This window comes from Chelon labrosus, assembly GCF_963514085.1.
Source record: "Chelon labrosus genome assembly, chromosome: 16".
Classification (NCBI taxonomy): Eukaryota; Metazoa; Chordata; class Actinopteri; order Mugiliformes; family Mugilidae; genus Chelon; species Chelon labrosus.
Genome location: NC_140349.1, coordinates 26433066 through 26451214, shown reverse-complemented (window position 1 = coordinate 26451214; position 18149 = coordinate 26433066). Strand labels below are relative to the sequence as shown.

Below are 18149 nucleotides of genomic sequence, written 5' to 3'. Positions count from 1 at the left end.
TGCGAATTGGAGACGCTACTCACTGGCGCGCAAAAATGTACTCTTTGGCACGCTGTCCTCCGGCATAAACAACAAAGGCAAGAGGAGTGAGTGGGAGAGTGTGTGAGAGGTCATCAATGCTGTGGGGTCAGAAAAGCGCACACACTGAACTGAAAAAGAAGTGGTCCAACATCAAGGTGGATGTGAAGCGGAGGACGGCTGCCCACCGCCAAAGTGTGGTCAAAACGGGCGGCGGGACAGGAGAAGACGAGCTCGCCCCGTTTGAACAGAGTCACCGCAATCGTGGGTGACGCTGCTCTCTCAAGGGTGGTGGGAGCACATGTGGGTGACTCTGACTACCCCCAAGGTAAATACCCATGTATTTGTGTAACTCAGCCCTATAAGGCAGAGGTTCATGCGTAAATGCTGCATGTATGGTATTATTTGGTTTGGAATAGGAGTGGGACTTTAACGTGTTACGATTACTTACAAAAAAATTAACGCGTTAAAACAATTATGCATTTTCCAACGCATTTAATCGCAGTTTGTATTCCAAACATGAGGAATTTTTGTCAATGGACGATTTCCTGGTACACCGAATACACTGATGCACATGTCAGAGGGCTAACCTACCAAAATGGAGGAATCGGATGAAAGCACATTGGTAGGACTAATGAAAGTCAAATTTTATCTGAAAAAAGTACAGGAGCACTTCAACCCTACAGTACCATCTAAATGCAAAGCATGTTGCAGTGAGCACAGAAACCGCCAGAGCTGTTAGCGCTACCTAGCGGTTTCTGTGGAAAAAAGAGAATCATTAAAAGACGCATGACAGTAGCAGTAGGCCTGGTAAAATAATAATAAAAAAAGTATGATAAATACGCGATCGCGGCAATCAACACGGCAATTAACACCCCCAGCTTTTTTTGAAAGCGTCTGTATTGCCATAAAAAACACCAAGAACAGTTATCCCATTAATTAACTATGACAATGGCAGCCTGCCAAAGTCTCGCACAGGAATAGCTACTATCACTCTGATAGTGACTGATTTAGCGACCAAACAAATGTTGTTTGCAGTGTTGTTCACGTTAAAGCTTCCGTAAACGTTTAGCACTGTGGTCATGTTCAAAAGCTAAGGAGCCGATGGGAAAAGATGCAATGCTAATTGTAGGAACAACTGTTTAGATTAATACGACAAAGCTAAAACTACAAACACTATAAATGGACATGAAATTAACTTGGCAGTATGGGTTGACCGAACTTACCTGCAATTTAGTGAACAATGATTTAGGACGGCTGTGGGTTGTTGTAGAGGTCGTAGCCTAGGTACACTTAACCGAGCGGTCTTTTGTATCCACGGAAGAGAAACCTGGGGGCGTGGTCGTGAAAATAAGGAGTGACAGTGGTACGATATGACTGTGGTGCAGAACTTAGCCAGACCTTGAACTGATTCCGCAAACTGTGGTCCAGAGACCCTTAAATAAACCAGTAGGAAAAACATGAAATTGGCCAGGGATATTTTCTTTTTCCACTGTTTTGAATTGAAATGCAATTAAATGCATTTTTCCAGACATTAAAGGAGCTTGAGTTTACAATATTCATGTCTGTGTCTCTTATTTGATTCAGTCATCCACTGAAATCCATTTAAATCAAAAAATGGTGCTTTTTGGGGCAAATATTGATTGATTGATTCAAATGTGATTAATCAAGACTGATTACAATGCCTCTAATTAATTAGATTATTTTTTTTTAGTCGAGTCCCACCCCTAGTTTGGAATAAATCTTTTAAATTTAAATTGAAACATGTCAGCATATCAAAGGGGATATCAAAGACTTTGACTCATGTTTAATTACTCAATTTATTATTTTAAAACAGAAAATGAGACCGAGGACACACAGTCCCAGCCATGTGCACCTCCACCGTCTTCGGCATCTCTGCCGTCACAGGCTCGGGATTTCTCTACCATGCCCAGCATCTCCTCCAGCATCCCCCCCGTCTCTGGCCCCAGTGCAACGCGACCACCGGCTCGTGCTGCTGCTGTCCACCCGACAGGCCGTGTCCTCACCCATGCTGTGATGGAGTCACAACAAGAAATAGTGAGAGCAATAGGCGGCATAAATGATCGCCTAGATCAATTGATAGGCATCCTCACAAATATCAGTGAATCAATAAATGCATTGGTGAAGAAGTAAATTCTACGTCCTTGCCTCTTTTATATGGTTGAAATCAAACGTTGCCAGGCCCGAATGGCCTCCCAGTTCGGAAGTACAATCATGGGTCCAGCTTCTGGTTCGTCTGGTGGGGGGATATGCTGCTCTGGCAGTAGTATGGCATACCAGTGTGTATAATTGTGGAGGACACCACACGCCATCACAATGCGGCACACCTTCTCGGGACTGTACAGCAGCATAGCCCCCCAGTCCTGTCCAGGCAGCACCAGCGTCCCTTCAGCAGACCGATTGTCCTCTCAAGTGTGGGAATGGAGGTCCTTGTACCTCCGCTCTAGGTCAGTCTGAGGGTTGGTGAGAGGGGTCATCAGCCAGCTCTTAAGTGAATAGTTGGATTTATAGTTTCCATTTGTTAATTGTACACCACTTACATGGATCACACACTATTGTCGCAAATGAATACAGAAGTGCGCCTCGGAAAAGGTGCGGCTGATTAAGATATTTCACATTTTACGCACGGGGTAATTAACATGAGTACTTTGCACACCGAGACAATCAGGGGCTTGTTAGAAAGCTCTGCAGCTGTAGTTTAACCAGCAAAAAACAGAAAGTCACTAACTTTAACCACTAGACTAGACTAGAAATGATGCTGTGAAGACGGAATAGTATTTAGGGGCGCACATGCTCAGTGCAGAATAATATTAGGACAATTAAACGGATAAATTATTTACTCCAAGAAACCACCCATCGTTCACAGTGCCAGCTTGTAGTCTGTTCCCAAGGTGAACCAGGCCACCTCGCCACAGTGTTGGCTAATTGCATTTGCACATCACATATGATCTACATTGATCAAATGAAAATGTTTCCTGTTGACATAAATTCATCATGTGACGCTGCTTTTATAGCAATGTGTGTGCAGTCGATAGCTCTGATTGCATTAGGAAAACCTGCTCTCGCTGCAAATTGCACTTTAATGTTGACCTGTTCAGTTGCCTTGTATGGGAATTTGACATGCCTGGCGTGCGCCAACCACCACACATGTCCACTGTCGTTTCACTGTTGATACATCTGAACTTTGCCAAGAAAGAGAACGTACGCCACGTTTTTGAGTGTACCACCCTTTGTACATGAGGCCCCAGGGCTTTGTTGCATATTGGTTAATGCATGCTGATGTACTTTAACCCTGGTTGCTTTTCAATACATTTTAGTTTTTCCTTTAAATCAATTCAGTTTATTTCTACAATCCTGTTTCAGTCCCCGGTATATTCATACACCAGTGCTTGGCACTTGTGTGAATGAGTGGGTAGATGTGTCACTGTGACTACAAGGTGCTTGAGTACCAATAGGTAGAAAAATGCTGTATGAATACAAACCCATTTACCATTCATTGTTTCTTTTCTAACTTCCAGTCCATCCTAATACCCATTTTACTTTCTTACTTGTTTGTATCTGGTTAAACTCTCTCACCTCTTGTGTCCTTCTCTGTCTTACTTATATTTCCCAGTATTTGTTCTACTCCTTTGTCATTCTTTTGGTCTCCTTGACAACAGCTGCTGCATCACTGCCTCTTTCTCATATTGCTATGGTAACTATTATGGAGGCAGTCGCCATGGTAACATTCTATCCTGATTCCACCATCAAGGGCAGGGAGAGGTATTAGTGTAGGAGAACGTTTTCCCAAAGGACATCTGCACAGACACATACATAGGCACACACACGCACACACACACACACACTGCCTCTCTCTTTCTGTAACCCACACACATTCACAAGTATACTCTGTATCTGGATTCAGCAAACATGCCCACTCACATGAACTGTGCGTAATCTTTATGAGTTATGATTCTGGCTCCTTACTGTTCACTGTTTTTACTGCAGAACAATTTGCAGGGCAATACACAATATGGTGTGAGGCATTTCATGAAAAACGTAAAATGATAAGTATTGTTCATAGGTTCTTCCAATAACCAGATACCATTGGTTCTTGGGAAGTTTCTTCAAAATATAGTGCACCACCTGGCAGCAACCTCAGAAGGAATGAGGGTGATCACTGCTCTCATCAAATAGTAGCTAAAACTTACAGGCCACTGTCCAAAGACATGCTTGTTAGGTTCATTAGTGATTCTAAATTGGCCATAGGTGTGAGTGTGAATGGTTGTCTCTCTGTGTTAGCCCTGTGATAGACTGGAGACCTGTCCAGGGTGTACCCTTCTTCTCACCAAGAAGTTACCGGAAAATGAGGAAAATTAATGAATGAATGAATGAATGAATAAAATTTACAGGTCAATCAATGTTGACTGCCAAAAGATTACCAGAAGAGAGACAAACCCTTTAGACATCGCAAAGTATTGTTTCTTTTGGTCATCTGTCAAAATGAAATACTACATTTCACAGGATAAATGAAACGTTTGACTTGGTGGAGCAGCTAATTCAAGGGACAACTAAAGTTTCTATTAATTTTACCAAATTCTATGCCAAACCATTCGATACTTTCTGAGATATTTCACCTAAGCCCAGAAATGTGAACCTGATGGTAGCAGTAGTATTTAGTATCTATGAATAAGAATACTGTATATTTACCAAATTTCACTGAATTTATCAGAGCTAGACCCACTAATGTCCTTAACAAGCAAGGATGCCATTTTTCTTTCTTATTATGTTAGATTTTTTTTTTTAACTAGTGGTCAGATTCAGATCAGCCAAGTCTGGTTCAGGCACTCCAACAGAGTCAGGAGGTGGGCCAGGTGATGAAAATGAGCCAGTACCATGCAGTCTGGGTTACAGCCAGTACCTCTAGCCTCTACTGATGAATCATAGTTTGAAATTGAGATTGAGTGCAAGAAGATGAACTGGAAAAAGGATGCTTTTGTATTTCAAACCCACATTAAAACATGGTGGTGGAAATAAGTCTGGGGTGGTACTTTTGGTACTTTGGACGCTTACACAGTATTACACTTTCTGTAAAGTGAAGTATTCTTACTGCAGTAGGGTAAAGCTCTCAGCCTTCGGGTCCACCAAACAGGAGAAAGTTTTGTCATACTAGCTTGTCATATTAATTTATTTTGTATATTACGTTGTGTAGGTTATTTGTATTTTAGGACTTAGTTTTTAGACTTGGCAGGATTTAGTTTATTTTCTTATTATTTAATTATCAGCTCCTACACCTTATCTGTCTGTCTAAAATTTCATTAGTATTTTTTGACCTCCTTAGTCTGAGAGTAATTTTGGTTCCTGTCATTGTTAACAGTGGGACAAATGTGACTGGGACAGTCTGGGACAGTCTGTACATGTACGAAGAAGTACAATAAAGCAGTCTGTATACTGTCCTGTGTTGTTAGTGATGATTAAAGAATGCGGCAAAACTGCAAATTGTAACCTGCAGTATCACCCACACTCCTGACTCGGGAGAACGCTACTAAACAAGAAGTCAAGGTTACAAAAGTATATATGTCTAGAACTCAGTGTTTGTGTTGTCCATGTCCTGGTATTTACTGGCATTGCCACCAAAAGTAGATGTCAAAAAACTGAACAATTTTTGAAACTGCTCTGGAAAAAAAGAGAAAATTGTTAGTCAGACCATTCTTTTGAACCCAAGCTCAAACCGAACCTGTTCTATACTCCAACTAAGCTGCCTGAATGCTAAGTAGCTCACAAGCTCTTTTCTTCTGTATTTTGTATGCTTTTTTTTTTTTATCTTAGCTGACTGGTCTGTTTGTATTTAGCTCACAATTGCAGTGCTCCATACTGGCTGTTTTATGCTTTAATTGTTTTTGACATGGTTATTTTTGTAAACAGTGATTTGGAGAGTAATTTAGTAACTAATAGGTTTTACATTAGAAGAACTGAAACAAGCCAATTGAGGCAGACAGCGCCAGTCAACAGTTACCGCCACAATGCTCTTCCTTTTGCAATACATACAGAATCCAATGTATGCTTTGGAATAAGTCATATCTTTTATACAAGATTCCATTTGAACCTTTATTGCATTTCAATTGTCCTTTTGTTAACAAATTTGCGATGTCTCATCACCTATTCTTTTCTTTGTCTTTTCAGTGTTTACAGAAATTGTTGTCATTTTGAGTGTTAGGTTTACTGATACTGTAGTGTATCAAAACACAATATTAATGGCTAGATTTATATCCTAGCTGACCAATTTTGCTTACTGTATATCGGCAAAACATAATAGCAACGTTTTCTACATTTCACAGTCTCATATGACTGAGCCTTGTTCATCACATTGAAAAGACCTTGCACTTCGTCAGTAGTGTTCGTTGAATTAAATGAAGCAAGACGTGAAAAGCAGCAGTTGTTTTTCTCAGTCCTAAGCTGTGTCTGTCTACCTATTTGTGTTGGTTGTGATGGGAATGTTAAATAAATGTTGGTAATGGAGCCCCACCCTAATTGTCTGTGTGTGATCTTTACACACATTAATGGAACATTGGAGGTTGGGGCAAGGCTGGACACTGCACTGATTAACTAGTGGTCATAGCAAACATGGGGGATCCCTTTAGCCTTTCTGATCAATTCATTTGCAAGCTTTTTTCACCTCTCTTGATAGCAGTTTCTTCATCTTTCACATCACATCTTCTTTGTGTCTTTTAGGCTCAGGACCCCCTGCAGACCAGACGGTAGTCATTGAAGAGTTTCGCTACCTGTCTCAGAAGCTCTTTGTGACTGTATCTGTCTTCGCTGGGTTAGGAATCCTGTTGGGAATTATCTGCCTCACATTCAACATCTATAACAGCAATGTCAGGTACAAAAGCTCACGTTTATAAAGTTGAACTTGCAATGAGCCCTATTTTTGTATATGGATTTTATTTTTTTTGATCTTATAATCCAATATCATTTAGATATTTAGAACACATTTTCCAAGGTTTTTATCCTACAGAACTAAAAAGAAAGGTCCAATGCACTTATTAGCCCTTTTTGTTTCACGTTTTCACAAACAATACAGCTATGCTACACATCAGAATTACATCACAGCATGTGAAAACGAGTTCCATGAATCTGCGCTCAATTGGTCTTGTCTCAATTACACAGATGTATGTCCCAGTGAATTTTAATTGAATTTCAAGACCTGAAGTGAACTTAAAGAACTGAATGTGGAAGTATCTAGATAGCAGGGTTTTCTGTGAAGGTCAAATACATTTATAGAGCAACTGAATTCAATTTGATAATATTACATTCAGTTCCAAAGTCATATACTATATTACAAATCAAGCTCCTCAGTTGGAGTTTCCCAATGCAGTCATTCGCGCTAGACAATACTAATTCAAATATAGGCGATTCAAATGTTCCAGTAACAAATTACCAGTTGTCCTCAGCTGCACGTAGCTTTTCAAGGTACTTGGCAGAGTTTACCACAGTCCTTCTGTGGGTTCAAACTGTAACAATCAAGATATTCTTGGGGATTTTTTTTATGGTTTCATAGATACGTAGCATTTTCACTATATTATAATATTTTCCCCTGAGTTTCTCATATCTACATATGTGCATCTTTCAGACATTTCAATGATGACACTGACGTACACTAATAAAATTCTATAGTTAAATGTGTCACGGAATAAAATGGTAAGCAGATTATGGAGGGTCTCTTTATGTTATTCCAGGCAGACTTCATGATGTTAGCCATTTTCACTTAGAGATAATGCACCTAAGAAGACCCTACATTCCTGCCTTTGCTTATTACACTAAACTAACAAGGTTGGCATAATGCAGCCCCAGTGTGTGTTTGGAGATTTACAAATCTTCTAGACTCAGAACTGTGTTGTGTAATATGAGAGTGTCAAAGTTTAGTGCTGCATGTCCTGTCATGTCATCACCATTTCAAATAATATCAGTTTAGATTCATAGCCACCTCTACTTCCTTAATGCCTTAAATGTGCAACAACAATGTCTCCCATTCTGTCTCCCATTCTGTCTCCCATTCTGTCTCCCTGCCTTCCTTGCAGGAGAGAAAGACAGAATAAAGGCGCAACAGTCCCATCACGTAGGGCTATGTGAAAGTCATGTGTCGTATGACTTCAAAAATGACTCTTTCTTCAAACAAGATTTTACTGTTACCTGTTATTTTGTGAACTGACAAATCAGAAAGAAATGTTAATGAAAATTGAATTATGAAAATGCATTTCTTTCAGGATAGACATAGGGAAAAATATGAATGTATTTTGGAGGTAACTTAATCGTGTCATTAACAGAGCTCACTGTATATATTAATAGTGACTCCAGACCTGCTGGAATTCATATTCCTGACACACAGCTATCTCATATTCTGAGCTCTGTGACAGTCTGAGGCTGACAGTTGGAGGAAGGCATTGAGGAGCTTTGCGTGTGTGTTTGTGTACATTGGGAGCCTCTGACAGACACAAATACCCTTCCGTACATTATAGTGTAAGTTTGTTGATGCATGGTGGGTAAATTGTAACACTGCAATTCCTGCCCCTGTGATTCTTGAATTCTTTTCACTTGTAGTCCTAATATAATAAAGCAAACACATCTGTCTGTTATATTTTGATAAATTACCCTATACTATCACACAAGAGTATAAAAACTGTTTAAATGTCAGTTGTTGTGTAACTTCTGAACATATCTAAGTTGCAGTATAGATTCGAATAAAGTATAAATGCTAGAGTCAGTTCAATAGAATGTATTATCAACTGCTGAGGTAGAAGTTCTGACAGCAGGCAGTACAGACAAGCACTTGGCAGTATTAATTTCAGTTGTAGTACAAGATAACAATGCAGCTGAATGGATCCTTTGTTTCATTAAGCCTGAAATTCAAAGACAATGAGTACTACATCTAGTGTACATTCAAAATCTTATCTCCTATATAAATTAGTTTTTCAGGAAGTCATTCCATTTTTCACTATGACATCTTATGATCTCTGTGAATCTATCTGTTTTTTTGCTCCAGGTACATTCAGAACTCTCAGCCCTACCTTAACAACATGACTGCAGTGGGCTGCATGATGGCACTAGCTGCCGTCTTCCCTCTGGGGATCGATGGCCTTCATGTCCACAGGAGGCAGTTTCCCGTTGTCTGCCAGGTGCACACTGAAAGTTTCTCTGAACACTATCATTTGGTTTCACGATTACACATTGCCAAAAGTGATTTTTGGTTTACTTATAGGACTGCAAATACTTGTTATTGACATATTCAGTTGGATTGTTTATAATGCTGACACACCCATATGACAGATTTCCAAAGTAGTTTAACAAACAATCCCATATTGAAGCTGAATTTTTAAATTTCCCTAGACTTAACTTAGCTTTGACCTTGGTCATACATGTATTTACATGTCTTGAGCTTTCCACTATTATTCTATCTTGTAAAAGTATGTCACTGTCTTTATCTAGACAGTTATATTTATAGTTATTTCTGTTGTTGTTTGTGTACAACAAAAGCATTTGGAATTTTCCCTGCATGCCAGGGAAGATTTTTAACTTTTGTTAAGAGAAGCCTGAGCCCAAAGAAATTCTTTCCCAGCAGGACTAAGAAGATCTTTTCTTAAACCCCAGAATGCTGTTGTTTGAAAAGTGTCTTGGCTGTTCTTTTGTGGACAAACAATGCAGTGCTGATTTTGCACCACTTAAATAGGCTATTACCTTCTAAGCCTAATTTATTTAAAGTCATATCTCATATCCCTCATGTTGTATTTTGTCTAACTCTTGTCCACCATAATCAACACATAATCCATTGGCAAATTATGTAGGGGAAAGTCGGATGCTATTAAACTCAGTATAGGGCTCAAATACGGAGACTGACTAAGGAGTCAATTTGATTCAAATGCCTGATAAATTAAAGAGTTAATTATGAAACCTTTCACTTCTTTTCTCCTCCACTAGTTTCGCCTGTGGCTGCTTGGTCTAGGTTTCAGCCTTGCATACGGCAGCATGTTCACCAAGATCTGGTGGGTTCACACCGTCTTCACGAAGAAGGATGAAAAGAAAGATAAGAGGAAGGTAAATGTAACAGGGATTTGATGCTAGGGATTTACATTTTAGGAAGTGAACAAGTCCACCCTGGGCTCCTCTGCAAGTCATGGGGGGGTGAGCTTCTACTTAAACATTATCCATTGACAAGCCCTGTAGCCAGAGATGATGTACGATTCCCCATTGGAGTGTTATCATTTTGCATTTACTCTCTGCCCTGCTCCTACATAGGATGTCCTTGAGCATTGTGTTGCATCTATTTATCATGCTATTTATCATGCTTTGTCAACTATCACTAGTTTTCTGCCATGCTTCCTGTCTCTCCAGTATGTAAAAGAGGATTTTAATGGATATTCCTGCTGCAAGGCAAGAGCAAGAATCTTTCCTGCTGAGATAAAGCCCATTAGATGGAGAAAGCATTTACTGCAGGATTATTTGTAGTGTGTGTCAAAACTAATTGTGATCACTTTAAGTGACTTAACCCTCATTCTGCAGCTGTTGTAGCCCTTTTGCTGTTATAAACGTAGGGTGGATTGTTTCAATATTTAAAATATCACAGTAACAGAAACAGTTACCTGATGATGTTTAAAACTTCATTTACTGTTCTGCTTTGACTGCATCAACGCTGTGAAGTCTATGGCCAAAATGAGACAACAGCCCTGTTGATATTGAGAAGCTATAAGAGACTTTATTATTTACATGAAAATACTTATTCTGTTCAATTATATATTCTGGCAATATTTATTCCATGGTGTAATTATGGGGGATAATGTTAAAGGAAATTCCTGTTCAGTTTTGGCTGCAGGTTTTTTCTCCTTCAGTTATCCAGAGTTAATGTGGGAGGCATATATAGCGTAGGGATCTGCTGCTTTTCTCTAACACACATACAACAAAGGCATCTGAAATTCTGATCTGTTACACTGTCTTAGATACACATCAGATCACAGGTAAATGGCAAGTCAACAGCTAAAGCAAATGTTAATTACACTAAGTTGTTAAATGGTCAAATTATCCATCAGTAATGAGACAAAATTAAATATAAGTTACAATGATGCCACTAAAATACAAGTAAAATAAAATGATGTAAACACACTACCTGTGTGGAACATAATTAAAGCACGTTAAAGCCTGATCATGTACCTCCATATGGTCCCAATCTGGCGCTGTAACACCGAATGCAATTAAAACCAAAACATAAGGTACACACTCAAAAGTGACACTTAATTGTGTCATATTCACAAAGCTGACTTTACAACACTTTAAGAACATGGCATAAGTGGGTAATTTAGCAAATCTATCTGAGGTAAAAAAGGTATACAGTATCCATGCTAGATTAAGAGGACCCATAACAGTTTACCTAAACTCTTCAAAGGGTTCAAACTGTTCCCACTGCTTACTGCATATCCTTTTTATTTCTGAATAACCAAAAAACTTTGGTTTTGTGGAATATTGCAACAAAATCAATAACCACTTCTGAGAGTTGGATCTGGTCCCACAAAAGCAATCCTTTTTTCTTCAAAGCTGAATACATAAAGGAGTATCTTTATTTATGGACTGAGCCAGGGAGCTTTTTACTCTCATCGGTATGGCCTCTGTGTCTCATTCCCTGTCATGGCCCAGCACTTTGGGGGCAGATTGAATTGGCCTCTGTTAGTGATGGATCATTATTTTCTCGTCCAGCATAGGCCAGTCTATTTATGGCTTCATAAATCCCTCTCATACAAAATCAGTAAAGACGGGATTTGTGTCTTTTCTTGATCTCTTGTTATGCTGCTCTAGTAACCACTCTCCTATTTCCCTGCAGCACCTGGAACCATGGAAACTCTATGCCACTGTTGGTGTTCTGCTCTGCATTGACATCCTATCTCTCATGATTTGGCAGATTGTAGATCCTTTGCACATCACAGTGGAGGTATGATCAGCCATTTATTCTGTTTTGACTCACAACAGAGCAATAAACAATCATAACTTGATAAGTCAAACCTTACATTTACTGCTACATTTGGTGTCTATAAATAATATTAACTGACTGACGAATATTAACTAACTGATTGACTGAATTAGCACCGCCACATGATAATTAAATTCAATGATATTAAAGCAAAATTAAATAAATAACAACTATGTAACATATACATAGTTGAACTGGATTTATGACCTAATTTGATTTACATTTCTAAACAAATGTCCATAATGCCAGGATTGATTTACTGTGAAATCAGATGCTATGGCAATGAAAACCTTTTAAATTTTTCTTTTCATAGAAAATTTAAGCTAGCATTACAATATTGTTGGGTTCAACCAAGCTTTCATTTAATTTTATTGCTATACATCAACGTAAAGCTGCCTGGTATCAAAAAGCTATGAAAGAAAACATTGAGATTGGGAAGTTTAGTACTCACACCTTTTTCAGACATACAAATTCAAAGCTGGATTTTTTATTTACGGACTTCCATAAGTCCATGAGCTGCATTGCTGTTGAAATTGTATTGTGTTGTTCTTCATCTGTGTGCTCATGTTGTTACAGAAATTCACCAGAGAAGCCCCCAAAGGAGACCTTGATGTTTTGATCCAGCCTTTACTGGAGCACTGCAGCTCAGAAAAGATGAACACGTGGCTGGGTGAGTGGAATATCACCCACTATTCAGTCAGTCAGCGTATCGGTCACTATATCTGTCAATTGCTTCCACATAACACCATACCAGTGAGGTTTAACCAAATATATCTTTAAGGTTACACTTACGATAGCAGCCTGCCCAAACAAAATCAACTGTTGTCATGTAACATCATCAGTTTGTATCATAAGATTCCACATGTATGCTTTAGTCAGATATGTGTATCTATGACAGATGTATGTTATTCTTGCTGTTCTCTTCTCTCTTTCTTCTGTCTGTACCCGGCTGGCCTTAGGCAGATGGGTTCCTCCATATGAGCTGGGTTCTGCTCAAGGTTTCTTCCTGTTAAAAGGGAGTTTTTCCTTGCCACCGTTGCCTTCAGGCTTGCTCTGGGGGTTTCAGGCCGGGTTTTTATAAAGCGTCTTGAGACGATTTGTATTGTTATTGACGCTATTTAAATAAAATTGAATTGAATTGAATTTTAAGGGAGCAAAAGCTACAAAACAATTTCCTTGTAGGATTAATAGTATTTTGATTCTGATTCTGATAAACAGCATCACCATTCCTCTCAGCTGTTATTTTGTTCATCTCCATAGGTGTGGTCTATGGTTATAAAGGCTTACTACTGCTGCTTGGCATCTTCCTGGCCTATGAGACCAAATCCATCTCCACCGAGAAGATCAATGACCACCGAGCTGTGGGCATGGCCATCTATAATGTTGCTGTAAGTTTAGTTTGGTGTGTGTGTGTGTGGTCTTGTCTTGAAAAAAAATAACTGAAAACTGAGTTGGCACTGACAAAATACTGTCAGCTTGTCAGCGTAAACAAATGTGACCATAGGCGTGTCACTGTATCTGTCATGATGTTCCACTAAAAGCTGAAAGAAAGATAGCAGAATCCAAAGTACAGCAAATAAGTAATCCTGATTACAAAAGCAATCAGTAAACATTATTAGAAATCAACCGCTTTGACTGAACTAGCCATCATGTTTCCTTTTAAAAATGTTGTAAATATTGGTAGAACTAATCAAAGCATAAGGTAACTTGGATAAGAACCAAAATAAATTGATTGATTTCTAACAGACCAGCTGTTGTTTAACTTTCAGATTCCATTTCCACCTGACATTAACATGTGGTCTGTACCTGTATGGGCGGTCTGGCATGACATTTATCTATACTTTATCTAGTAACCAACAGAAAGACCAATTTCCATAAAAGCAAAATTATCCCAAAAACATAGCACAGAGAAGTAGCAGTAATAGCTTTGTCAGTAAGGTTAGCATAATGTCCCAGTAAAACAAATCCATTCATGATTCTTTTGGAGTCAACAAAACTACAAATAGATTGTAATTAAACAGGGCTACATTCAGTGGGAAAATATAGAGAGCCCATCATGTTTTAACCCCACATAAACAAACCCTGGATAGCATTTCAGCACCTCTAAATATACATACCTTAATCCTAACTCAACATGCCCTGAAACAGGGCCAGTTGAACAGTATTTACTCCCCAATACAAACTGCTTAATAATGTTCATGTGGAGTGCGAGTTCAGTGTCTGGGCAGCCTGTCTAAATTCACCACAACAAACATTACCATGTATGTTTATGGCTGTAGCTCTTGGCAGCTAGACTGTAGCATTGGTAGTTCACCTCCCTGCAGGCTGTGTTAGTCTGCAGACTTGAGCTTTCACTTTGAGTTCTTCACCACTACAGCTGCTCTCTGTAGCCATGTCAACTTTTTCTTTGACCTCTCCTTCTTCATTTGACACTGCTGAAGAAGCTCATCTGCCCTTAGTGGTGAGCCTAGTCTGCGAACTTAAATAAGGACGTGGCTGTCTGGTGGGCTTTGCAGCCTGGAACTTGTGTCCTCAATGATGACACCAAAACTGCTGCATGAGGCTCTGCAGTATGCCCTGTAAACACAGTTAGCTGAGCTGACACAGTTGTGACTTGTCCTCATCATCAGGAATAAAATCACATGTCAGATTTCCTCCCAAATAATGTGCATGTTCTACATTACACACTTGTGTTTTGCTATGGCAGTTTTATCTTGTAGCCCACTGTCAGAGACAGGCTTGGAGGACATACAGTGCATCTGGAAAGTATTCACTTTTTCCACATTTTGTTATGTTACAGCCTTATCCCAAAATGGATTGAATAAAATTTTCCCCAAAATTCTACACACAACGCCTCATAATGAAAAAAGGAAAAAAGTTATTTTTTTTTTAGATTTTTGCAAATTTGTTAAAAATAAAAAACTAAGAAATCACATGTACATAAGTATTCACAGCCTTTGCCATGAAGCTCAAATTGAGCTCAGGTACATCCTGTTTCCACCGATAATCCTTGGGATGTTTCTACAGCCTAATTGGAGTCCATCTGTGGTAAATTTGGTTGATTGGACATGAGTTGGAAAGGCACACATCTGTCTATAGAGGATTGTCTTGAGGTGCAAATCTGGGGAAGGGTACAGATAGATTTCTGCTGAGCATACTGCATCATCCTTAAATGGAAGAGGTTCGGAACCACCAGGAGTCTTTCTAGAGCTGGACGGTTGTCTGAGCGATCAGGAGAGAAGTGCCCTAGTCAGGGAGGTGACCAAGAACTCGATGGTCACTCTGTCAGAGCTCCAGCATTCCTCTGTGGAGAGAGGAGAACCTTCCAGAAGGACAACCATCTCTGCAGCAATCCACCAATCAGGCCTGTATGGTAGAGTGGTCAGACAGAAGCCACTCCTTTGTAAAAGGTGCATGGCAGGCCCCCTGGAATTTGCCAAAAGGCATCTGAAGGACTCTCAGACCATGAGAGCAGACCATGGTTTGATGAGACAAAGCTTGAACTCTTTGGCGTGGCCCAGATGTCATGTGTGGAGGAAACCAGGCACCGCTCATCACCAGGCCAATACCATCCCTACAGTGAAGCATGATGGTGGCAGCCCTAAGCATATAGCCAAGATATCAAAGGAGTGGCTTCAGGACAACTCTGTGAATGTCTTTGAGTGGCCCAGCCCGAGCCCAGACTTGAATTATATCACTGTGATTAAAAATAAAAAACAGAAATGCAATTTCAGTGCCAATTATGACATGGCCCGGTTCTCCACATACAGCTGTTTGGTTCAACTCAGTATAGCTAAAAATGAAGTATATTATATAATATATAAAAGTATATATGGAAACAGAAATATAAGTATAATCCAACATTAAAAAAAATATATATCACAGCTTTGCAGGTTGAGGTGATGCTTCCCTGAAAGCAACATGAAATGTGCAATACATTCCAACACAAAGAAAAGTCTTTAACCTTCTGAGCACTAATATGGGCATGTTTATGTTGGTCTTTTAAAATGGGGTTTATTAAATGACTGAGACAAGATATGTATTGCTAGCAGCAATTCAGTTTAAATTTGATTTCATTCTCGGGTGGACAGAGTTTTGCAGTGACATGTCTTTATCAGTTACACACTGGCATATGAATTGTTATCACATAGTATTGGTTGCTGATTTAGCAGTTGAATTTCCCTAGGCAGCAGTATGTTTTAACAATTCTATCTAAATGCAAACAGGGTTATGATGTCTCCAAAGACATCACAACACTCAGTGTTTATAATTAACGTGCATCAAGAATAAGGAGTTCTTTTGCTGTAGCCAAATTACACTTGATAACTCAAAATATATTCCTCTCTCTATAACAACATAAAAGACAAGTGAGGCTTATGCTGCTGATTTGAAATGCCCCCCCCCCCAAACACACACACACTAACAGTGGCTTCCTAATCAGCAACATCTCCGGTATGGCTGGTTTTGTGATTTTCATTCCCATTGTTGTGTTTTAATTCATCTCTGAGGATTATCCATTATGCACTGAACCCAATTTAAGCCTAAGCTGAGTAGGTGAAATGCAGATTGGTACAGGGAAAGAAAATCTTTATGTGTTCATTGTTGTGTTTTGTCTTTTCCTCCCTCTTTGGTCTGCTTTTCATGAAGAAAAGGCCTTTCAGGTTCTCCTGTCTCACTGGAATAATTTAGTTTAATCTCGGCAATTAGGCAATTATGCAGAGAGTCGTGTGAGCATCACAAACTAAATGCTATGCCCTCACTGTTATATTGATGTTGACATCAAAAAACCCAGACACAGACATTTGGATGAACCCACTCTGCATGGCTGTATATTACCAGAAGGAAATGACAAAATATTTTTTTGCGTAACATAAGTGAACCAAATCAGAGTAGCCAGCTGGATAATGGAGACTTGAACTGACTGAACTCTTGGCCACTCTATTCCCCTGACTTGATTTAAGTATCATTTTTATATTATAAGTCAAGAGAAAGTTTTAAAATGTGAGTAAGCGTGACACAGACAGTCCCTGATATCACAGCCCACAGAGCTAAACCCAAGCTTCACAGCGGAATCAATGAATACAGTATCAACTCAACAAAGACTCTCTGGCAGGAGTTCATCATGTTACACATGGTATCTAAATAATGTCGAGGAAACAGTTGTGTGGCGTCACACAAAAACAAAAATCTATATAGTACATTATTAGTTCACTTTGGTCAGCTGTACGCTATTTCACCAAAAGTGAATTAGGTCTGAACTCAGTAATAGCCCCATCCCTAATTCACTCACTGAACAACTGAATTTTATAAATGGTGGACAATCTGTGCAGTTGTGTCCATGTTATAATAAAATAACACTTTAAATCTTAAAAGTCTCTGTGAAGGCTGCAGGCTGCTGGAAACCATCTGTCTCCAGATGAATGACTATGGTTAGCACCAAGAATTCCAGGTGCATACCAACGCTACTGTATTTGTTCCAGTGAGGTGGGTGAAATGAACAGGGCGAGTTTTGCGGGAGCAGGAGACAGGATTGTGCGTCACTGTGAGTAATGAGATAGCAAAGAGAACATGACTGCTGCTGGTGTCGGCTTGCTGCTTCCATCTGCCAGTCTGGATGAGGTTTTCAGCTTTTGCTCAGAGATGGATGACTGCTGATCAATATGTATTATTTCCAGGTTTACCTCCACGTTTTTCAAGTTCATTGGATGCCATGCTATGTCTGTGTCGCTCACGCCTCCACCCTCTCACATTCCATCTCACAATTCATCACCTCTCTGTATGACAGAAATAAAACCTTTGTTACCAGAGCAACAACGCATAGAGCAATACTGACAGCTTATGTTAAAAAAATATTACAGCTTCTTAATGAAATAGTTTTTGTTTTTGCACTCATTTATTTTAAATATAGAGGTCCTGAAATGATTTGAATGACTCCTTGCAGGTTACAGATTTTTAGAATCCTTATCTTTAACACATTTTATATTGACCACATGTTTTCAAAATCACTAAATAAAAAAAGTTCAGTATTTACTTTATTTTACAGACAAATATTTCTGTGGAAGAAATATGAAGAGAGGGGCTAAAGCTCTTTTCCACAGAATTGCACTAGCTATGATTA

General features: G+C 39.3%; 1 protein-coding gene across 1 annotated transcript in view; it reads left to right on the top strand.

The window, feature by feature from the left end:
- Window positions 1-18149, top strand: part of gabbr1b (gamma-aminobutyric acid (GABA) B receptor, 1b) — a 43589-nt gene that overhangs the window by 22682 nt on the left and 2758 nt on the right. The window contains exons 10-15 of the mRNA XM_084563595.1: window positions 6751-6901; window positions 9062-9194; window positions 9994-10110; window positions 11885-11992; window positions 12608-12701; window positions 13292-13419. Of these exons, the coding sequence (XP_084419721.1) occupies window positions 6751-6901; window positions 9062-9194; window positions 9994-10110; window positions 11885-11992; window positions 12608-12701; window positions 13292-13419 (731 nt within the window). The remainder of the gene's footprint in view (window positions 1-6750; window positions 6902-9061; window positions 9195-9993; window positions 10111-11884; window positions 11993-12607; window positions 12702-13291; window positions 13420-18149) is intronic.